Genomic DNA, 24,174 nt, shown 5'->3' with positions numbered 1-24,174 from the left:
CACACTACTGCAAGTGTGGATGTATTGAATAATTTACTCAGAGGGCACTCAGAGGTTCCCCCTAAAAACCTACTAACCCTGGTGTGGTCACAGGCTAGGACAATGCCCCCTTCCACAGGAGGGTGGTATAATTGAGAGTGTAGTCACCGCAGGTAAGGTGCCCAGTAGCCCTACCCGACACTCCCTTAAAAAGCCTCTACATTTTGTATTTAGATGGATCCCCCAGACCCTGAAACCATTTCCAGCTCACCTCAGAAGAAAAAAGACGCAGTGCAGAAGAAGACTGAAAGACCCCACTGACTTGGCCTCCTACCGGCCTGTCTGCAGCCCTCAATAAACCTGCGAAGAAATGGCTGTCCAGCAGCCAGCTACCTCCACAAACCCTCGGAGGACTGCCTGCCTCTGAAGAAGAACACAACTCCCGAGGACAGCAGCTTTATCCGCAAGGAAAACTACACCAAGGACTCTTGTGCGATCTGGATCCGCAATCCTTGATCACTCTGCACCAAACGCCTCCGGCCTGTGTCTAGGTGGCCCGCCAATCCAGAAAAGGTTCCCCAGCGATCCAGAATCCAAGCCCGGCATTGGCTGACCCTCCTGAACTCCATGACGAAGCCTGCAGTCTGAATTCTGATGCTCCCCCCGACCGAGACTGGCTTCGGTTAGAAGAATCTGAAGTCAATGGACACCTCTGCCCCTGGGCCTTGGGGAACTCGACCAACTGTGTCCCTATGACCTCCAACACCTCAACTTAAACTCTGCTGTCGCTGGGTTCCTTCTGCAGCCTCCAGTTCGACCCCTGCAGACTGTTTGTCCAACTGAGTTTCTCCATTAAAAAGCACCCTGCACCCAGCCGCCCCTGTGCCGCTGGTGATGTATGTCTGGTGTAGCCTTGTGCCCCTACCCCGTACTTGCTCTAACCCCCAAAGCTTGCCCTCTGCAACCGAAATACTTACCTACAAGCAGCATGGCTTCAAGCTCCCCCAGCCTCCATTGAAACGCATTGGGCCTATGTCCTAATTTGACCTCTGCATCCGCCCGCTCTTTTGCCATTGGTTCTGCAGACTTTGTGCATACTTGAACCTTGCCCTCTGCTGACCTTAAACCCCTGAAGGCTGGAACTACATGTTCGGTACTTACCCATGAAACTGCATTGTTGTTTTTCTCCAGAGGATAATATTGAACTGTTTGAGAATTGCCTTTTAAAAGACAAGTACTTTTCCTGAAAATCATACTTTACTTTTGGTGTGGATCTCCTTTTTGAGTCGTGTGTTATTGGTCAATGTGTGTGCAATAAATGTCATACACTCCTCTATGTTAGACCTAAGGCTGCTCGCCCACACCTCCACTAATAGAGCACTTTGGGTTTACATTGAGCCCTGTATACTTCTGGGGGAATCTCGGGATTCTTTGCACGGTAAAACCACCTAAGTGTATACCATATACTGAGCTTCCTTCCTACAGTGAAAGACTAAGCCACTTCTTGAACTCTTTTGAGCTCCTTTTCATCTTTCCCTGCCAGAAATATATTTCTCAGCAGTCCAGAGGACTGCATTGTGGTTTGAGTGATTGATTCCTTGCACTCTACCTCCTTAATGTCCATTGATATCCACGTTTGCTGTTGCATGGAAAAATATATTGGTTATGTCTCCTTTGTATTGGGCCTGATAAACCTGGTCACAGTTTGCAGCATCCAAGCGTCTTTCTTAAGACATTGCCAAATGTGCAAACACTACCGTATCCTGCTCCTCAACCTTACTCTGGAAAAGTGTATGGGGCTCACCTGAATGTCTTCCTGTGTTTGAATTCACAATTTGGAATGTACCCTTTTAAAATGGTCACTGTCGATCCTGTGGGTCACTGCTGGTCTAGATGGGAAAAATCTGACAAATTACCTCTGGCCCTGTTCTAATCTGTATTTATGGAATCCATGGCCTTTAATGGGCTCCTTGTCCTGCCACGTGGCCAGTCCAGCTGCCCCATGCTTTAGCTTTGACTGACCCTCTTAAATTAATCTAGAATGAAGATCGTCTTAATGCTAATTTGTGCTAACTCTACAAACTTTGTGTCTAGTCTTATAGTCAACCGTTTCTCCAACAGTTTAGCACAGTTTGTGTTAAGCAATATGCATGTAGCCTTCAGGGCTCAACCAGATAGCTCCTCTGGCTCTATTGTGGTTCCTTCCTCCTGTGCACATTCTGCCCCATGCATCATCCTGGCCAGGGGACCCAAAATAGCTAGCACATCATCTTTGCATGCCCTCAACTTCTTCTTTTTTTTTTTTTTTTAGGTCCTTGGATAATTGAACAAGGAGCACCACCATGCTTTGATCCAGGCCTGGCATCTGGAAGACATTGCCTTTAGCCGAGGGTCTAGAGCACTCCGCCCTTAGACGGTTTCTAACATTCTTGTCCATTGGTTTCCTTAGTCTAGACTGCATGTATTGGCCCATCTTCTAACACAGAAACGATTCAGTCGACTTCGGATGATACTGGTCATCTGGAATAAAGAGACAAATAAGCCTCTCACAGAAATCTTCCTAATTAAACTGCGTTTGTGAGAATCTGATTCATGGCCGTTCTTCCTACTTTGATGCTGAGGCCTCCTGTAACTGTCTCTCTTTCATAGTCTAATTCCAATTCTTTTTATCCTCCATACACTCCTCTCGTTCCTTGGGTTTCAATGGTGATATGTAAGCTCCATTACAGGTTTCGCTCTTACCACTATTGATCATCTTTTCATTGCCAGAATAGAGGCTCTTTGCTTAAATATAAAGGTCTTCCTAAATGCCTCAAATGTGCACAGTTGGACTGCAGAGCTTATCCTGTCTTGCTGGGTACCTGTGTTCTTCTGAGTACCCTTCTCCTGAGCTTGCCTTTAGGGCTGTGACCAAGGTCAGACCGATTGAGCAACGACTTCTTAAGAGACCTTACACAGTGGAGACAAAGGAGTTCCTCTTGGACCATCCTCCCCTTGACTCAACAAAATCTCTGCCCATTTTCACTGTCAGAGATGGAATGAAAGCCTCCTACCTGATAAAGCTGTACTCCGATGTTTTACTGTACTAATAAAGCCATCGCCCTATATCTGTTTCACTAGCTAACACACTTCCCTTTCATTTATGGGGAACTTAAATATTTATGCCACCTGTGCTGCCCTCCCTGAAGCCTCTCAAATCACTTTTGCACAAAATACTCGAGCTCCCACCATGAATGGGAGAGAAACTAATTCGCTTCAGCACCCTCTCCAATGGTAGGTCTCACCCTTGTGATGTAATGTATTGTAGGATTGCATGTTCCAAATGAATAAATGTTTGGTTGTAAGTCATAAAATGCATCTTTAAGTGTTCTCTGATATTGGATTGCTGATTTAGGAGGAGACCAGCAGAAAGTTGGACAACCAATAATGCCAAACCAGTTCTCTGGAACAATTTAGTCTACATTTGAAATGCAGTTTGAAATGCATCAACTATTGCTGATAATGGATTCCTCTCTTAGAGGTTGGGCGTTTCATTATAGAAGGTTCTTGATTTTCTCTGAGGGAGAGTTTCTGCTTGAATAAAGAACATTAACAATAGGACTCTGTTTTCCATTTTGGTAGCAGGGAAGAATGTTCAGGTCAAAATGGGCAGTTTGATAACTTTGTTTTACATTCAAACACAATAACGGTCCCATTTCAGCAGTTCGCTGAAGGACTTAAGCCATCACATATTGAGTGTATTACACAACCACTTGCTGAATATTTAGAATGTTAGAATAGATGCTTTCCAAAAATAACTGCAGAATGATCGTGAATTGAAGTCAAATTAAGAAGTGGTAGATTTGTTTTCCCAAAGTAGGAGCTGAGTGTTATACTGCCAAAGCTTCACATCTAGATCTGAGAGTGGACAATTGGGGATTAATTTGCTACAGAAAATGTTCAGACCTGACAAGTCTTTACTTGGAACAAATATATTTTCTGATGGTTGGGACAGAGTTCTTAACTTAGCTTATCTTTTAAATTAGTGAGTTTGAAAGTCGTCGAACTTGGCTGTTAAGTGATTCCTAAATTCAGGGTCATGACAGATTATTGGAACTTAATTATTAGTGATTATTTACCCCTTTCATTGGTAAAGGATATCCATTTGGTGTATAGACAGGGTCTTATTCCCCTTAAATTACGTCTGCATATGGTAATATTACCCAATTGCTAACTTTAGCATCTCCAGAACTACATTTTAAAATCCAGATAACTTTTCCAAGATATTTTATGGTCCGTAGTCCAAGTTCTTTCCTGTATTTGCCCTCATCTTTTCCATCGAGGGCAAAGACGCGGTGTCGCTGGAGACTTTCCATCAATGTATGGCGTCAACTGCGGACTGGTTGAGGCAGAATTCTCTGCAGTTTAACAGCTCTAAAACAGAGGTTCTACACTGCTCACTGGACCACATCCCTCGGCCACTGCCTCCTGATTTTTGGCCTGCCTCCTTCCAGGAAGTTCCTTCTGCAGCAGTATCTGCCAGGAACCTGGGCGTTGTGTTTGGGCCTGATCTTCAACTGGATCTTTTTGTAAATAAAACCGTGTCCACCTGCATGATGCTGCTACGCATGCTGTGGAAGATTCTTCCGCTGCTGCCGGCCCACGCTCGCCCAGAAGTGGTTCGCGGTACCATCTTGAGTAGGTTAGACTACTGCAACGCACTACTTCTGGGAGCTCCAAATAAATTGCTGGCCAAGCTACAGCGCGTGCAGAATATGGCAGCCAAGCTAGCCCTGTCCCGTCGTCGATCTGACTCTTCATCTACGGCGCTAGCCGATCTTCACTGGCTACCAGTTTCACAGCGAGTCATCTTTAAGGCGCTTTGTTTGGTGTTTAAGGGACTTCATGGGCAAGGACCTGCTCCATTGCAGGAGCTGTTCCAGTGGTATATGCCCACTCGCTCCCTTAGATCACTGTCAGCACATCTTGTGGTAGTCCCAAAGGTATTGAGGGCTCGTATGGGCGGCCGAGCCTTTGGTTTCGTGGCGGCCAAACATTGGAATTCTCTCCCTTTATTGTTGAGAAGCTCTGGGGAGTTTCCCTCTTTTAAGAAAGAATTAAAAACGTTTCTCTTCCCTAGGTCTGTTTAATTTCACCTGACTGCTGTGGTGTTGGTATAATTGTCTAAAGCGCCAGGATACCCTTCGGGTGACAGCATGCGCTATACAAATATGCCATACATACATACATACATATTTTCCAGTTATTGATGCTCAGCGTTAATACTAAGTTATCAATATTGAAGGAAGCTTTTATTATCAGGCTTCCTCCTTCATGGTCAAATAAGATGTCTGCTTTTCAGGAGCAAGGTCTTCTCTTAAAATTGCTAGGCCCACGGTTTGAATCCGGGCATGATTGGTTTTTTAATTATCTGGCTTCAGATAGTGTTTAGGACTTCAACTAGAAGCAATTTTGTGGCCCTGTTAATTTATAGACTTATTACTTAAATACACTAGGATTGTTGGCACTCATGCCAGTTTTCCTTGTTGGATATTCAGATGAACCAGATGAATATGCTTCCCGCTGTTTTTTTAAATATCTGTTCTGCAGAGCTCTCACTACACTGGGTCCTACGTACACACTTTGATTGAGAGCCTACGGGTCCAGGATTGTGTGAAAAAAAAAAAAAAAGCACTTGAGAAAAGGAAAAACCTCTCAGTGGCCTAGGGCCTGGGCATCAGATGTTTGTTGACTTAAAACAACCCTGAGGGCTGTGAATATTTGCCAGCAAAGATTGCCTAAATTAGAGCGAACTGTATTCTATATTCTAGTAATTGGAGACTCCCGCGTTTCACACCACATCCCAAGTGGTTCCATATTACCATTTTGTCTGCTTTTCAGGAGCAAGGTCTTCTCTTAAAATTGCTAGGCCCACGGTTTGAATCCGGGCATGATTGGTTTTTTAATTATCTGGCTTCAGATAGTGTTTAGGACTTCAACTAGAAGCAATGTTGTGGCCCTGTTAATTTATAGACTTATTACTTAAATACACTAGGATTGTTGGCACTCATGCCAGTTTTCCTTGTTGGATATTCAGATGAACCAGATGAATATGCTTCCCGCTGTTTTTTAAAATATCTGTTCTGCAGAGCTCTCACTACACTGGGTCCTACGTACACACTTTGATTGAGAGCCTACGGGTCCAGGATTGTGTGAAAAAAAAAAAAAAGCACTTGAGAAAAGGAAAAACCTCTCAGTGGCCTAGGGCCTGGGCATCAGATGTTTGTTGACTTAAAACAACCCTGAGGGCTGTGAATATTTGCCAGCAAAGATTGCCTAAATTAGAGCGAACTGTATTCTACATTCTAGTAATTGGAGACTCCCGCGTTTCACACCACATCCCAAGTGGTTCCATATTACCATTTAATGAGGTTGGTGAAAAGATAAGATGTATCCAGCATGGCCAGAGTGGGCAACCTGGACCACCACCCTCCCTCCTGAACAAAGTGAGCATCCTCAGAGAGAAAGTAGTAAATCTATTCCAAGATGATAATAGGTCCTCCCACTCCTCATTCCTAATTTCAATACATTTATATCAAATCAGTGTGATTGAATCATGGTCTACTGTTTCAAAATCCGTTGATGGATTTGGAAACCCACAGCTACCTTTCTAGCATCCTAATGGAATTATTCACCACCTGCAGGTATTGCTGCAACAGACTTGTGATAATGGGTGATCGTTGGAAATCAAGTGTGTCTGTGTTGTACCCTGCACAATGAGACGGAACAGAAATCCTCGGCATCGGGTAGAAACTCGCTAAGGCACTTTAACTGGTTGATTTGGACTGACACACCGCGTGACTCGTATATGAATGCACAGGTTGCTACTTCAGCTTGTGCGAATAGAGTTCAAAATACATTTGCCAGGTCTTATGGGTTTAGAAAGGGTTTCTATTGAGCATTGGTAAATGGCGGCCCTCTGAATCCCATGTGCTGTACACCTAATTCCTCTCAATGCCACAGAGAGAAGACTACCTATGTAGTGTTCTTGAATAATGTTCTGGGTGATTTGTAAGGCTGCTGTTGGAATATGACTACACACATTCGTAAACCACATTTAAGTGAGGCAGATTTGAAGCTGAAGCTTGGCAACAAGTGAAACTGATTCAGGTAGGGCTGACTACTGTTTCATCTTCATATGCTCTGATGGCCTAGTGGTGGTTGTTGTAATTCGATATCAAATGAATGATTCAGTGGTGCTGAAGAAAAGTTACTTGCCCGTAGTGGGTCACTTTTAATAGATTCAATCTGCTAACGGAGAAGTTAAAACTACTTCATCCACGGTAATGCCATTTGCAGCACATTTCAACCTTGTTTTGATGATTTGTGGGTGATATAAGATTTTATCTTTATAGTCTTCCACAGTACTTATTTTAGCCAGATGGAGAAATCTGTAGCTTGTTGAAGCTCTGTAAAATAACAAAACCAGAGAACCATTTTCATAGGCGAATGGCTTATCTTTTCGACCATATTATGTGAAGAATGATTTAAGAGGAACTATATGGACATCAGAGAATCCCTTAACTGCCCTGCTTGACATACCTGGGTGTATGTGAGTGTATATACATATAATATGGATAACTGTGTATATGATCTAAAATTGCCATTAAGGGGTTCTGGTGACATCATAAACCTTAAGGTTGCAGGCAGGGTGGTTTGTAAATGTTCCCCGAAACCCGAAATCCTCACTAGAGGACAATGTTACACAGTAATCCTTATGTATTTTTATATTACATATTGATTTTGGGGTCGTTTGTATGACAGTTTTTTCCCTTTTCTTCAAGCAGGGAAAAGTTTACTGAAAATAGCAAATGAGTATAATATGTGGTTGACAGCAGTAAAAAAAAAAAAAAAAAGAGAACAATGCTTAATTTTGTATAGAATAGAATTTTATTATAAAAAGACAACCTTTCTAATTTTAGAAAAAAAATAGTGCCTTGATGGCTAAATGTATATAACTGATAGACTACTAGCCGCAGATTCCTTCACGTAGAAATATCCCCAGGCGTGAAACTGGATCCGGAAACATTTTGCCACAGCATCCCTGCGTGCCGGGGGCGGGGCGACATCACGTGACTCTGCCCAGGCGTCGTCTGCGTACGTGACGTCAGCGAGGTCACATAAGACCCACGTCAGTTTTTTCCTTTTCCGCGTGCAACGCGGATCCGATCCTTGTACGGGCCTGTTAGGCCCCTTTTTCTTCCATTTTTTTAGTGGAACGTTGTGCGAATGCCTTGGGGCTTTAAGACTTGCACGTCTTGTGGGCATCCTATGTCGGCGACGGACCCTCATCTCATTTGTATATGGTGTTTGGGGGAGGATCACGGCACCACAGACTGTACGCAGTGCCAACATTTGAAGCCGAAGTCGTAGTGGGAGCACCGGATGAAACGTCTCTCCAGGTCGACATCCCCCCCCCCCCCTCGGTCTGCTTTGACGGACGGCTTCAGACTCTGCCGTGGTGGTCGTCCTCGCCTTTCTCCGATGTCACGTGAGCGTCGCTTCCCGGTGGGTAAGTGTTGCAGTTTGTCCCCGGGGGCTGGTTTCCGGCCTCCTGGGTGCGTGGACTCTCCGCGGGTGATGCACCCCGCGTGTCGTCCTATCCACCGTTTACCGGTGTTGGGGCGTCGAGAGTCCAAATGGAGACATACGCGGCAGCTTTGCAGGCCTCGCTTGCGTCTCCTCCTCCTTCCCCTCCTGGGGCGTCGGCGGATCCCTCGCTCTGCGCAGGGCCCTCTGTGACACCGCCTGTCGCTCTGGCCCCGGCGCCAACTGGTTCAGATCCAGGCTTGAAGGATGTGGTACTGTTGGGGTGCGGCTCCTCTGGGACACCTCCTGTAGGCCACGGCGTCTCTGCCTCACCGCAAACTCCCGCGGGGGTGCCTGTGGTGTCGCGGGAGATCGCCGGGGCTGGGGTCGCTTCCCCGTGCCCCTCTTGGTCCTTTGACAGGGTAGTCCTGTCTAAGGCCGAGATGAAGCCGCTATGGCACCAGCAGCAACGGGACCGTGCGGAGCCTCGGAGGTCGGTGGACCTTCCTCGTCCCGCTCCGAGTCGAGGCCGAGGGGAGACCCCTCGTCCCTCTCTGGGCCCCTCTCGTCCCTCCACACAGGTGGCTGCCTAGTCGGAGGTTGAATCGTCCCTGTCACCGCCGCATGGGTTGCCGAGCGATCGTCCCCTCATTGTGGGCCGCGGCTGTCGGAGGGCTTTGTGCCACTCCCCAGGCCCGTCTCGATACCCCGCGCAGGTGGCTGCCTCGGCGGGGGTCGGCGTCACTCCAGCGCCGCCCCGGAGCCGGTGCGGCTCCAGCTCTACTCCGCTCCCCGGTGCGGGGTGACTTGGAGGTCCCTTGTCTGGTGACATCGGCTAGTGCCGACGTCCTACCTCAGGCAGTGGATTCTACGGCTCCGTGCAAGGGTCGTACCGCGGATTCATCTTCAGACGCTCCTTCTCCGGGGGCATGCATATTGATGTCGTCCTCCCCGGAGACTGGTCCCATGTGGTGTCTTTTCACCGGTGTCGAAGGGCGGCTCTCTGCCCTTCCTGGGGCAGAGGTGTTCGTCGGAAGAGCGGCAGGTCCCTCATTCTTCGGCTCCTTCTGACTTCCAGGTCTGGCCCTTGCCCGCCCCGCTTGGCCTCGGGGACGGCCACCTTAGTTTGCAGCCGTCGCTCACGGAGGAGCTGATTTCTCCACCGTGGGGCCCTACGGAGGCAGGTGCGGCCTTCGCTCACGCGGTTTCCACGGCTGTGGGCATCCTGCACATGGGTGATCCGGTTGCTCACTTTCTGGCGGACCATCTATTGGAGGTCCTACACCAGGACTCTGGTGGGAGGGAAATCTTGCTTCCCTTTGAAGGTTCACTCCTTTCTGCCGGGGCCTTGGAAGCGTCCTGCCTCAGGGGGCCCGGTGCTTCAGCATCTTCTGCACCGGCACCTCCCGGCGCCGTGTGACCCGGCGTGTCTTTCCCTTCACCCCTCAGCCGCCAGCCCCCTTTCGCGGACTGCTTTTCCCTCCCTGCCGCCGCTGTTGACTCCGTCGTCCCGAGAGGCCCGCTGGCTGGACTCTTGGGGACGCAACATGTTCGCCTCGACCAGCGCGGCCCTGCGGGCCCATAACACCTTGTGTGTGCTGGCTAGTGTCTCCTCCTGTTTGTGGGACTCGGCAGAGTCTCTGGGATGTGCAGTGTCCCAGGAGTCTGGCCTTGTGGACTTGTGGCATCATGCGTTGGATGACCGGGAGCTTGCAGCGTTTATTCTCTGCTCCGCTGTTGACATCTCAGAGGTGCTGGGCCGGGCCTTGGCTTTCTCTGTCGCTCTCCATCGCCATGCTTGACTTTGGGACGGAGTATTCCCTGAGAATATTCGGGAGCGACTCATCGACCTTCCGTTTGATGGCAGCCTGTTGTTCCATGCCCCGGCCGACACTGCCATCCAAAGTTCTGTTCTGACTGTGCAGTGTGTTTTCTAGCCGTTTACGTCCTTCCTTGGGACTTTGGCATTCTTGGCTGCTGAACGGCCCTTGTGTTGATTGTGTGTGGTTCTGCAGGAGTTGTTGCGCAGACTTGGCCCTGAGATTGGGCCTTCTGCTTTGCTTGGGCTGCTTGTCAAGCCTTCAGCGGGGGTGTTTTTTTCCCCCCGTGGCTCTTTTGTTTTTTCCTCTGCTGCGGAAGTTCTTCCAAAGCGGGTTCCCATATCTTGGGACTTAACATACCCTATGTGGGATAGTGGTAGCTGTCCTATGGCTTGCGCTCTGCTAGAGGGTTCTGGTCGCCTTCTGGTGCCTGTTCTCCATGGCATTTAGGTAGGTTGCTTTTGCTTCCTGAGGTCGTGTGCGTGGCTACTTGTAGTGGTGGCCCGGGCATCTCCTCCTTTCCCTGTTCCTGTCCTGAGGTCTGGGATTATCCTGTGTCTCGCCTACTCGGCCTTCCTGGGGCCTCGGACTGTTCTACTTGATTCTGGCTTTGACTGCCGGAGCTGTTCTGGCTGGCAGGCTGCTCTCCATCTGGAGTGGGTTCACCTTTTTTTCCCTAGTTTTCTTGGGTCCTCTAGGCTTCTTCTTTTTCTTCCGCATTTCCTGTCTTGGCATGGGCGGAAGCTATGTTGCCTTGTGGGGCAGTGGGGTGCTTCGGCCTCTCAGTCCTTGCCCTTGGTTCCTCTGCTGTGAGTGTACGAGCCTCTTCAGCCTTCTTTCCCTCCTACATCCCCTTGGGGTCGGTGGGGTCCTGCTTGTGGGGGTTCCCTTGGCCTGGCAGGGGCGAGGTTCTACCTGGTCCAAAGATCTGGTCCCCTGTGGGCCCTCGGTTCTGCATTGGCTGGTGGGGTCCTTTCGCAGACTCTCCTTCCCAGGGGGTATTGCTAGGGTATCTATTCTACGTGAAGGAATCTGCGGCTAGTTGTCTCTATCAGATGTACTAGTTACTTACCTTTGGTAACGATGTATCTGGTAGAGACGATTCTAGCCGCAAATTCCTTCATGGCCCGCCCCTCCTCCCCTATTCTGTGAGGACCCTTGGGTTGGTCTTCGGTACTCCCCTCCCAGTGGGGGGCTGTGTCTCCTGTGAGTGCCTTCCTTGTTCTTGACGGGTTGCTCCGTCTGGGGCGGTTCGTTCCTCCTTGGTCCTTTTGGAGGATGGGGTTCCAGTGCTCCGTTGCCCTGCTGCTCTGGCTACTCCAGGTTGGAGGGTATTGCTTTCTATTCCTGTCCTCCCTCCCCTCCCTTCCTTCCATTGCTATCCTCTGATTAAGGGTCATCTGGTCTTGTCTTGCCCTTGTTTCTTGTGAGTGGTTGCCCTCTAGGTTGGGGTGGCTTGGAGGTTTGTTGTCCCTGTCTGTCTTGGGTCTGGTCCCATTCCTTGCTCAGGATGAGGGGGTGGGCTTCCTACGTGTGCCATGACTTTTACGCCTGTTCTTGCCTCTGGGGCACAGGGATGGGAGGTTGTCTATGTGCGGGCAGGGTTGCTGTGCAGGTTTCTGCTTGTTCTTCTTTCCCTGCCCTTGGGTTCTGCGGTGTTGGCACTACCCTGGTGGTGTTAGTCACTGTTTGTTTCCAATTTTTCTGCTTTTCGCACACTGTTTCCATGCTCCCACAGTTTTGTATCTCGTGGTTCCGTTTCTCCGAAGAAAACTGACGGGGGCGCACAGGGGCGGGTCTAATGTAACCTCGCTGACGTCACGTACGCGGACGACGCCTGGGTGGAGTCGCGTGATGTCGCCCCGCCCCTGGCGCACAGGGATGCTGTGGCAAAAAGTTTCCGGATCCAGTCTCACGCCTGGGGATAATTCTACATGAAGGAATCTACGGCTAGAATCGTCTCTACCAGATACATCGTTACCGAAGGTAAGTAACTCGTACTTCAAGGACAAATGTGAAGAGACACGCCCCCATTTTTTTCCTCCTTCACAATCTGTGCAAACATTGGGGAACATTTTCAGCACAGGAATACATAGACACGGCAGCAGTCAAAAATGTATTATTCCAACTTATTATGCTTTTATAGTGTTTTATATAGATTTTACTGTACACTTAAACCTGCAAACTTGTCAACAGGATGGTTATTCACAAATAAGTTTCTCCTTTTTCCTTAGGCTCGACTCTTTGATGAACCTCAACTGGCTTCTCTTTGTCTAGAGACAATAGACAAAAGCACTTTGGATGCAATCAGTGCAGAAGGTTTTACTGATATTGATATAGGTATGCTTCTCACTTTAGTTTTAAGGTTTACCGCTTTGTAAGTTGTCTGCTGGTGTACGATAGCTGTATTCCATTTGAGCTATTGAATATGTTGGACTTCATTTAATGCAAAATATACAAACGTATGTCTTCAATGGAACAGGAGTTGGGAAAAGATGACTTTAAATCAACAATGTAAAGGGTGCCCAATATTGACCTCAAGGGCGTAGCATTGCCACATTGCCACATTTTCTGGATATCTAATATAGCTAAATTAATTTTCAGTGGTTCTGAATGGCCATAACTTGGAATGTTTTTAACCTAGCTATTTGGCATAGGAATGACCCTCCTGGACAAATGTTTGACAACCCTACTGTAACACTTTGTACTATAGAAATCTGCAATGAGATTGGAGAAAGAATTTATATTTCTGTGTTCACAGTAGATGTGGGTTTGGACAGCAGCTCCGTGAAACTTGAGTGGCATTTCCACACTTGCATAACTTCCCTGGTATGAAATCAAGATGGAACTTGTTGTGGTTTTAAATTGCACTTGGAAACTATACTTTCTCTGTTTTCAGTTTTTGAAACCTGCTAGTGTATGTAACGTATGTAATTGTAACAAGGTGGAACTGGGATTCATGAGGTCTTATTCACGCTAAATAAAACAATAAATATGTAAATCTTTTTTTGTTTTAAGTTTGGAAACTGTAAATTAAAGCGCTTTACAAGCTTGTGCTTTTCAAAGTTAATGGATTATCCCACCTCCTTACACATACATCTATGGAAATGATTGACTGAGGTTTTTTCCTGGCAGAAAAAGGGGCACAGAATGGATGTGCTAGGTGCTGAATGTTTCAAGCTCTGATTTGAACAGGTTAAACATGCTTCTCTTACCATGTATTATATTGAAAGTGCGAATTGGGTCCCTATGCATTTTCCCCCCTCTGTGTTTATTACGAGAAGCTAATCCATGGAGGTTCTTGTACATGCTTGGTTTAGACTTTCTTTCTAAATGTTTTGTAAGAAGCAGTGGATCTGTTTCAGACACCAAGATTTATCAGTCTTATGTGAATCTAAGGACTGTAACAAAACATACATATTTGTGCCTTTCCTAAGGTAAAATAAAAGTATGTAACAATCCCAATGCGCCATCAGTAACACATCACTGACATGCTAAGTCAATGTTACTTTCGCCTGGAAGTCCCCTTAAATCCTATTTAGCAGGTGGCTAGAGACTATCTTGCAGACCATTAATGTCTGTTTCGCATATGGTTCTCACTTTAATGCATGTCCAGATCCCATCGCTCCACCTTTTACCCTCTGCTTCTTGGTACGAAGCTCTGCCATCCACCTTGCCACTCTATCATATTGGCCAAGTTAGCCCCTGCTCTCTATGTCCTGAAGCAAATAGTCCTACTCTCTCACTGATACTTAGTTTCACAGGTTAAAATAAATATCATGCATTCCACTTTTGGTGATAGTATGAATGAACAGTTGAAGTTCAAGAGAAACACAATTCTTTGTTTTTTCCTGTGGCTTTTTTTTCTTTCAATACTGTTTTTAATTTTCAGAGACTTAAGTTTAAAGAAAACTACACTACAAAACAATCACTTTACTCCAACGGATGTTACAATATGCAACAGATGTTCACATTTAACTAAGGTTGCTTTTGGTTATACCATGAAACTACTCTTACCTGAATGTTTAATTAAATTCATCTTCGAAATGTTCTTCAAGCACTCATATTGTGTTTTAAGAGGAAATCTGCACCAATGCTGATTTATTATCTTCATTATCGTAGCATAGTAAGATTATAATGTCGTATTGTATTTCTTTTCCATTTAACATACATGGTTTAAAGTGCTGACATTTCTTATGCAATTTCATAAATGTTATTTCATATGTTTATAGAATTGCCAGTGCTAAAGTGTACTGTGTCAAATGGAGCAATAGCCTGCATAATAACTATGAAAAGGGTGATTTGTACCACCTAACATACCGGAGAGTGCACCAAGTCTTCTTTGCCACAAAGTAGACTTAAGCAAGTATTCTAAATGTTCACACTGTCTAAGGTACCAAGTTCTTTTACTGTGAAATCAAAAACACATCAGATCTCCATGAAGGAGCAATATATTTTATTTCATACTGTTTACTTGTCTGCTATTGACAAAAGAAATCTAGGATTTTTATAAAGGATATTGAACAAAGCATTTATTAATGGTTTAAACCCTAGCATTATGCATGTAATGATAACATAGGAACACTGTTTTATTTACCAGGCCCCATGTGAGTATGTATGGGTTTATTAAAGTAACAAACAAGACCTATTTTACCCTCCAAGATGCTGGACATCTATATATTGTTTCTCCCATTGACTCAAGTGGTTTGTATCAATTTAAAACATTTTTCATTTAATTTTTAATTTAATTTAAAGGAGTTTGTGAAACATTTTCCCATTGAAAATAAGTTCCCTCTGTGCTGTACATGTTGTGAAAATTTGTAGAAGTAGATTAGAATTTTAAAACTGTCCCAAATCTTTAAAAATATTCTAATCATGAAAAAGGTAGTATGTTACAATGTGTGCTGAACTGAAGCAGTTCAGTCAAAAACACAAATAGCTGATCCATTTTTAGAAGTACTAAATATAGAATTATATGTTGTATTGTATATGTGTTGCAAAAAACAGGACTCTTTTGGTAATCTCTATTTCTCTGGTATCGTTTAGACACACTCTGTGCAGTTCTGGAAAGAGATACGCTTAGCATTCGAGAGAGCCGTCTCTTTGGAGCTGTTGTTCGATGGGCTGAAGCAGAGTGCCAAAGACAGCAACTCGTTGTAACTGTTGACAACAAACAGAAGGTGCTTGGGAAAGCTGTTTCCTTAATCCGTTTTCCTCTAATGACCATTGAGGAGTTTGCAGCTGGTATGTGGATAAACAAATTTCACTCTCCTATTGTGTACATAAAACATGCAAAATATAACCATTGAATTCATATTAGTGTTGTTGATATAATTTGTTCTAAGCTCTAGAAGGGAATGCACATGGTTGTGAATACTTTAACAGAAACTACAGAAAATAACTCCAGGAAAGCAAAACATGAAAACCTATGTCCCCAGCAATGGGAAAATTCTGCTAAATTCAGGTCTCCTACAGCGTGTTCCTTGACTGATTATAAGTTGGCTGACATTCTTAAGCGGTCTTCTTTTGACCAGGACCATCAAGCAGTTCCGGGCCTCTGCTATATGTCCAAAGCCTAAAATATAGTGTAGGGCATTGGATTTTGTCCATATCTCGAAGATGATGCATAAGGGTGTCACTGAACTCCCTGGAGTGATTCCAGTCATGTCGCAAACTAGTCAAGAAGTCAAATTTAGCCTGTTCCATTTAACCATGTAAAGAATATACTGCACAGTGCCATGGCACGCTTTGTAATTTTTAGTCTGCATATGCGCACCATTTCTTAGGTAGGACCCCAAGGCATTTTCTTGATACACCTGAATGCAGTGTATTTTATATGCCGTTTTCAGTAGTCAAATTGAAATAAATCTCTAATTTTTTATTTAAAATATATATCTAAATAAAAACAATGCAAGAAATGCATGCCCATAATCTTTCAGCACTGTTGACACACTATCAACAGTGTCTGAGAACATCTGTATCTGATACTGCTTTGGAAAAAAGTTAATTTTTCTTAATGGGGAAAAGCGGTTGGCAACAGAAACACTTGACGAAATAATTAATTAGTCACTGTGACATACATCTTAATTAGACTTGATCAGGAAGATACCTGAAGCCACACTATCAACAAAAATGATTCCCTTGTTAAACGTCAGCTAGACCCTGGAGGTCTAGTACATTTTTAGAAGTTGTCCAATAGGGAAACAACATAGAGCTGGATTTTTTTTTTTTTGAAAAAAGTTTTATTGTGCAGAGAAAAGGTTACAAGCACGGGCCTACAACCGCCAGGGCCGGCCGCTAGTAGTTAACGTGGTCAAGCAGATCAAAAAACAATGACTGGCCCACAGGGGCTCCGCTATGTCACAGTAGATCAGACTGCACATAAGGGAAGTCAGGATACACACTTTTAATATAAATAACAACAAAAATAAAGAAAAACAAAAAGCAAGGCGAAACGACTTGAAATGGGCGTCGAACCACAGCCGGGGGAGTCCACACCCGACCACCCGAGGGCGGTCAATAAAAGAAGGCCTGAGAAGGAGGGGGGGGGCCACGGGATAGAGCTGGATTTTACTTTGCTTTGGAATGTACATGAATCATCACTGATAGCTCAACCAATCAAATGCCTTTTAGGAGACACTGGATACTGTACTTTAATACAATCCTTGTTTCAAGTTTATTTTTATTAGCGTAGTTGCTTAAAACCATTACTACAAAGTTTATCAATTAAAAGAAATTTCATTGTGAGGTATGTTATAGATAACTATTAAAAGGTGTTTGGTTAAAACAGTTGCACATTCATTTCCATTGCAGTTTGTAATGAGTAGTTCATTTGCTGAATGACTGTCCCGTAATTATAGTGTTGTCTTCCCCACCTGTCTCAAATATTTCTCCAGGCTGCAGTTCAGCTGCGGGTCCCCTAGTGCAAAGCAGGCCAGCACAGCTTGTCTCCTTGTACGAATACTTTTTTGGTTAAAAAATGGTTTTAAAAGTTGTTTTTATTGAGCATTCAGTTCTTTACAAGTGCAAAGTAGGTGCAATATGTCCTCCTGTGCTGTGCCACATAAACCCTTGCCACTATTCTCCTTGTCAAAAGGATTGGACCCTAGAACCCTGCCACACATTGGCCATATTGGATATTTATCTGTATCTCGGCAAATGGTTATTAGACATTTTGTTTGGTGTGCTACAAAAACACAAAACTAAATGTATTTAGAGGACCCTTTTTTAATATTGATCATATTCGCATATTTCTCATAACTCAATCTAGTATGCTTCTGGTTGCTCACATCTCATATACAATAGGACACATGAAGACCTAATCAAGATCAAATCCTGTGTTCTGTCCTCTTTCTCCATACAGTTTAAATTATACTAACTTTATACCTCCCTCCCAAAAAAGCATTCTCTATTCTGAATGGTATTGCAGCACTTTTTGTGTTTTATTGTTTTTCTTAAAGTGCAGCAACTTGTCAACAATCATCGTTTGCATCAAATACAGAAGTTCATTTATGACCAATGGGAAAATGTTGACTAATTTTGCAAGCTACATTACACACCTAGAAACTCCATTTGCTGGTTTAAACTGCTTCACTGTAGATGTCACCTGAAGTAAAAACAGACATCAGCCCTCTTTATCCGGACCATATTAAATATATTTTTCAGGTCCCCCATGTTGCCAGTAGATAGACTATGGATTGAAGTCATGGCACCTGTCTCCTTTTATCATACCCATGCACGCCCAGTTGTGTTATTTTTTTACTTTATCCAATATCATCAACAGATCAGCCAACTGCCATTTCACTACTTATATAATTTTACGACTCCAATGACAATTGCAAATTTAAATATCGACAGAGCATACTTTGAGGAGAAATTTAAAAGGGTTTCGAGATCCTCCAGGAAGTAATGTTTTATAGTACATTTTCAAGTCACACTTGTCACTTATTGATTGGTTCAGTGGCAGTTCTGATAGAGTTGCCTAGTGCCATTGTTAATTTTAGAAGTTATTTGACTAGCAGTGCTTCTTTAATTTATCCTTGATTTTAGTACAATTGCACTTCTGTATAATGTGGCACATTTATTTTGGCCCCAATATCTTACCCTTGATTTAGTGAACTAGATATTCATTATACTTACACTAAATAGAAATCATTGTATGTATATTACATGTTATGTACATTCATAGCTGGTGATTCTGAATTCTCGGAGTAAAATTGATGTGATAAATTTGGACCCTACAAAACAGGAATATGTTTTTGTATCATTTTGCAATGGTTTTGTTTGGGGGGTATAAAGTTACAGGAAAGCAAATTTTGCTTACATGTTTTTAATGGTTTTTTTAATCATTGCTCCGTAAATTCTCTGCACGCACATCACTTTCACAGAAACTTGCCTTTCTCTCTGTCGTGGCAGGTCCTGCTCAGTCTGGAATTTTATCAGATCGGGAAGTGGTAAATCTCTTTCTACATTTTACAGTAAATCCTAAACCTCGTGTTGAATACATTGACCGGCCTCGGTGCTGCCTGAGAGGAAAAGAATGCAGCATTAACAGATTCCAACAAGTGGAGAGCCGCTGGGGTTACAGTGGAACGAGTGACCGAATCAGGTACTTGGATACTGTGCTGCATAACCTCAGTCAGAAAAGAGACCGCAAATTGAACATACGTTTGTTATTCTGTGCTTCAGTTTGCAAGTATTAGTTTACTTGTGCATTATATCCACACATAGTCCTCTAGCCATTTGCCCATTCAAATTTACCAGTACTTCATATTATGTTGGTATAAATAGCATCAAATGAGTTACTCATATGTCAACCTATGGAAATACCTAAATAAGTTGAAATCCTATGGATTGATAATGAAACCACAACACCCTTCTACTCCCTAACCATCCACAACATTATCTTGACAGAGCGTCACAATTAACTGTTTTCTATAAACGTAACCCAAACAAAGCCAATAAATAGGTCTGGGCTAGAACAACAACCAAATAAGATTTTTTTTTTTTATATATATGTAACCATGCACCACTACATTTTTGTCATACAGCTTGTAAAATCATGAGAGTATTTCCTCATGCCGCCTTACACATTTTCATTTCTGATCCTGTATTTGTTCTTATTTAGAAAATAGTTTGAGTCCAAAATGGAGTTCTCTGTCTGTGGCTTCTTTCTTGACTTCCTGACCTTTGATATATATTTTTCACTGAAAAAACCAAAGTAATGTTACAGTCAGGTAAAAATTCAGTGACAACGTAATGTTTTAAATGTTAAAAAACACTGAAATTGACCATTTCGTGTATCTCACATAGCTATAACTTGTGCCCTAAGGTAACTATAACACGTTAGGACTGTAGCTGTGTCTAAAGTTTCTATGGAAAAATAAATGGGAAAAACACTTTTTAGGACCACTGTCCCGCCCCACTCCCTTTTTCTTGCCCCCTGCTTGACAGATCACCCCAAAACTTTCCATGCACGAACTAGGCAAAACAGAACCAGTTTTGGGGGAGTTTTGTCAAACAGCACAAGGTTATTAGCAACACAACAAATGCATTTTCTATGGAAACCCAATCCTAACTATAACTACCCAGTGGCGACTGCTTCTGGATTTTATTTATTCATTAAATACAATTAAATTTCCCTGAAAAGTGCCTCAGTTGAAGGGCCAGCATGGTTACACTGAAATTCACCAGTTCTGTTGAGCAGTACAACTAGAACACCTGCCTGTCTCTTCCAAGTCACCCCACCCATAATGTATCAGATTTAAACACAAAAAACTCCATCCATCAATAACAGCATAGATGCTGTCCGTCCAAACGTCAGGACGATTATTAAAATGTACTGTGCACAGCTAAAGGACGGTTGTGGGGAATGTTGTGCTAAGCATAGACTTGAGTGTAACACCTTCAACTTTGGCCCAGTGGCCACTGAAAGAATGATCCTAATTGCCGGGACTTTTTGAAGGCAGGGCATTGGAATCACAATAGAAAATGAAGTCCAGTAAATGTAGGGGTTGGGGTTTGTGCATAGGGACTGACCAGAGTCAATACCCTGTGCCCAGAGTTCATTGGCCAGTGGTGCAGTGGACTCCAGGCCCAGCAATCTGTCACACCAACTAGTGCATGCTCAGTTCTTGCTCTGAGAGTGTGTAGGGCACAGCCAAAGATTAACCCGGTAACAGCATTTTCCATTCTGATTCTCAAAGGAATGCTGTCCGCTACTGTACAAACTGCTGGATGCAATTTCACCAGACTTGTCATGAAGTTGGAGCTTTAATGTCCTGGTTCTTTGTGGTTGTGTGGTTCTAATCCGAGGACCCACCAAATAGTTATTTGACCACAGGTAGCTTATGAGGTCTGCGAAATGCTTTGTGATCCTTGAACCTTGCAAAAAAAAGGCTATTTGTGATTTTAAGAGTTTTGGAGGTGCTTTTGCCTCCCCTATCACTAAATGGTCTGGGATGCCCGCTTTAATTATTTTTTGCATGATGTGGACGCCAAGCCTGGTGTTGCATAATGGTGTCCACAACATTAATATTCCTGTTGCAACCACTTGATCAGAGCGCTCCGGTTTGCTGACCTAAATCTGGGTTTGCAAACCCCCATGACACAACTGAAGAAATGCTGCTTAATCCAGTAGAATTGTTTTTTTAATGTTTTGATCATGGATTGTCTGCAAGATATACAAATAGCCTGTCTCATGAACCCTTCAAAGCCCTCCCAACAGCTTTTTGTAATTCACCTCACTCAAAACCTTCTGAACAGATTTATACCAAACTGAGCACATGCATTAGTCTAGTAAAGTTCGAGTCAATGAAAAGTATGGTGCATATTACGCAATATTTATACCATTATTTATGTGATTTATTACCGGTGTTGTATTGTATTGTAATTGCATTTATATATCGCTTACTACGCCTGACGAGGCGTCGAAGCGCTATTTCAGCGAATAGCCCGCTACTCCGGAACCCATAAAGGATTAGTGTGGAATTAGTATATTGAAATATGAAAGTAGTCAGTAGTCAGTTATTTGGATTCAGAAGGATAGCAGAAGGGTAGAAGAGGGATAAAAGGTTTGCATTTATATAGCACTTGTTACCCCTGAAATGCTTTTTTTGGCAAGTAGTATGCTACTCTGGAACCCATAAAGGATTAGTGGTGAATTAGTATAGTGAAATATGAAAGTAATTTGAGTGGTGGATATTAGTCAGTTATTTGGATTGAGAAGGATAGCTGGGCGGTAGAAGAGGAAAAAAGGTTGCATATATATATAGCGCTTGTTAACTCTGATGGGGTGTTGAAGCCCTTTTTGGCGAGTAGCACGCTACTCCGGAACCCATAATGGATAAGTGTTGAATTAGTATAGTGAAATATGAAAGTAATTTGAGTGGTGGATATGTTAGTCCATTATCTGGATCAAAAAGTGTAGGGGAGGGATAAAAGAGGGAAAAAGGTTGACATTTATATAGCGCTTGTTACCCCTGATGAGGTGTTAAAGCGCTTTTTCGGCGAGTGGCACGCTACTCTGGAACCCATAAAGAATTAGTGTTGAATTACTATAGTGAAATATGAAATTTGAGAATTGCACATGTTAGTCTGTTATTTTGATTGAAAAGGACAGTGGAGGGATAGAAGAGTACTCCTCCTTGCATCATCTGATACCTCTTTACTATACCAATTTCCCCCAAAATAAGCCTTTCTAAACTCTTCCCTAGTTAATGAGTGTGGAGACCTGCAATGATTCACTATGGCCATTTGCAGCATATCTTTTTCTGTGACTTTTATGTTTTTATTCCACTCCTTTTATAGACAGGAGCACTTCCCAGCAATTTTAACCAGAAATCTCAGTTTGTAGCATGCCTTTGAAACTTGCCTGTCTTGCAGGACGTGAGTATTGACAAACATCGCTGTTCCTGACCCTTGACTTCAAGGGGCTTGATGTCAAGATATGGTACGGCAGTAACATGCCATCTGTCAAGGCCACAGCTGGTATAGTGGACCTACCTGATGTCTAGACACTTGCCATCAAAAACATTAACAAGCATTTGCAATGCAATAGGTCTCGCATTTTGTGAGTTTGAGCTGTTGGCATTGTAAATGACAATTCCTTTTATTTATGTTTGGGATTTTTAAAACATAAATAAGACATTGTCCTTTACAGTGCCAATAGCTTAAACTTGCGTAAATGTGAGACCTATTGCATTGCAAATGCTTGTTAAACCAGTTACCACACCAACTTGAGGGTTGGCATCTCATCAATGAATACATTATTTTCTAACTTGTAAATAGGAGGGAATGTCCGTTTCAACTCCCCCACCTATCTGCGATTCCATAAGAATCGCAAAAGCCCTTTTATGTCTGAAAGAATTTGTACATTAAGAAAAGTTTTTTGTGGTGGCAACCCTCTTAATTTGTGTGTCGGAACCCAGGTCACCTACTCTTCACAAAGCAAAATGAGGTTCTAGTCACAACATTAGCATAATACACTTGACCTCAAGAGAAACCAGAAGACATGGCCCAAAACAATACTGGCTATAAAGCAAGGGGATCTGAGCTCATAAATAAGGGCAGGCACGCCAAGCGAAGACAGGTAGTGAACCAAACATGCGTCCTTCCCAGTAAAAAGCATGGATTTGACAGGCGTGCCAGTAAGAAGCGTGGGTGGAGCTTCCACCCTCGCTTCGCAAGAAAAACGACGACAATAGAACTCGCCAGCAGCGCATGCGCTGCGTCGCTAGGCGAGACTTAAAAATGAAGACACATCAATAGAGTTTATAAATATTTATTAACATTAAGGAAAACATTTTTATGACTGATTTCTTGCTGTGCCACAGTCACAGATTTGGAAGTTGAGGTTCTACCTTAGGAACTTTAAATCCTCAGAGATGCACCAAGAAACCACTGATGCTGGAATCTCTACAGAGTGCACACCAAGATTGCATACATCAAGATTGCATTGAAGGCTGTGTCGAGACCACATTCCTATACAAGTGTGAACATCAAGAAGACCACTGCAGTCATCCACATATTACACTCCTTGACAGAAGTATGCTCACTGTATGTACTATTCAAAACAGAGTATATTATCTCAGTTGAGCGTGTCTCCTGTGGACAGAGTTCCCACTTTTCATAATGTCATAGCTAGGGGTGCGTACTGGTTTGCAGCCACTTAAACCAACACATTTGTGATATTGATATTTCACTACATAGGGTCCAATTTGCTACGAAAATGGTCCCCAAGTATTTCAAAATTTGCAGTTCAAAAAGTACTCACTCTAGCAACTACCATGAAAATGGAACCCTCCAATGGTAAAAAAAAAAAAAAGACCCGAAGCAGACCTTGTGTTCTTGAGGAAGGAGCCACCATTTGACTTCAATACTGTGGCTGCAGTGACTGAAAAAAAGAAATTCTCTGCCACAGTTACATCAAGACAAAAAATTGCAAGATGGAGCAATACGTTAGAGTTCCTGTCAGGAAAGACCTGTGGCTCATTGACAACAGCCATGAAGTTGCTAGCATAACTGCTTTGCTTGGTGTCGTATACAGGGTTTTGTTGCAGTAGTTTCCTCTCTCCCCACACACACACACTTTTTATTTTGTATTTAATGCAACTTTGAAACCCCCTCACCAAACTCATGCAAGACTGCCATTGCAGGCTGCGTGTTTTGGAGCAGCAAACAGTGAAAACACAACATGACACACATCCCTGTGTGTCATGTCCCTTAAACACATGCATGTAATACTCGTAATCTACCGCTACAGCAGGCCTTACAGCCCTAAGGCATGGTGCCTTATATTACATGTGTG

At 43.7% G+C, this 24,174-nt stretch overlaps 1 protein-coding gene across 2 annotated transcripts in view; it reads left to right on the top strand.

Annotated features, from left to right (window-relative positions):
* BTBD1 (BTB domain containing 1) overlaps positions 1 to 24,174 on the top strand; it is a 171,763-nt gene that overhangs the window by 37,904 nt on the left and 109,685 nt on the right. The window contains exons 3-5 of one of the 2 annotated variants that reach the window (XM_085644275.1): positions 12,602 to 12,707; positions 15,414 to 15,611; positions 18,846 to 18,975. In XM_085644275.1, the coding sequence (XP_085500401.1) occupies positions 12,602 to 12,707; positions 15,414 to 15,611; positions 18,846 to 18,975 (434 nt within the window). Of the gene's footprint in view, positions 1 to 12,601; positions 12,708 to 15,413; positions 15,612 to 18,782; positions 18,976 to 24,174 lie in introns of both variants that reach the window. The other variant, XM_085644274.1, reaches the window with a different exon arrangement.

The sequence above is a fragment of the Triturus cristatus genome, chromosome 3_1 (genome assembly GCF_964204655.1).
Source record: "Triturus cristatus chromosome 3_1, aTriCri1.1, whole genome shotgun sequence".
Classification (NCBI taxonomy): domain Eukaryota; kingdom Metazoa; phylum Chordata; class Amphibia; order Caudata; family Salamandridae; genus Triturus; species Triturus cristatus.
This window is presented reverse-complemented; position numbering and strand designations above follow the sequence as displayed.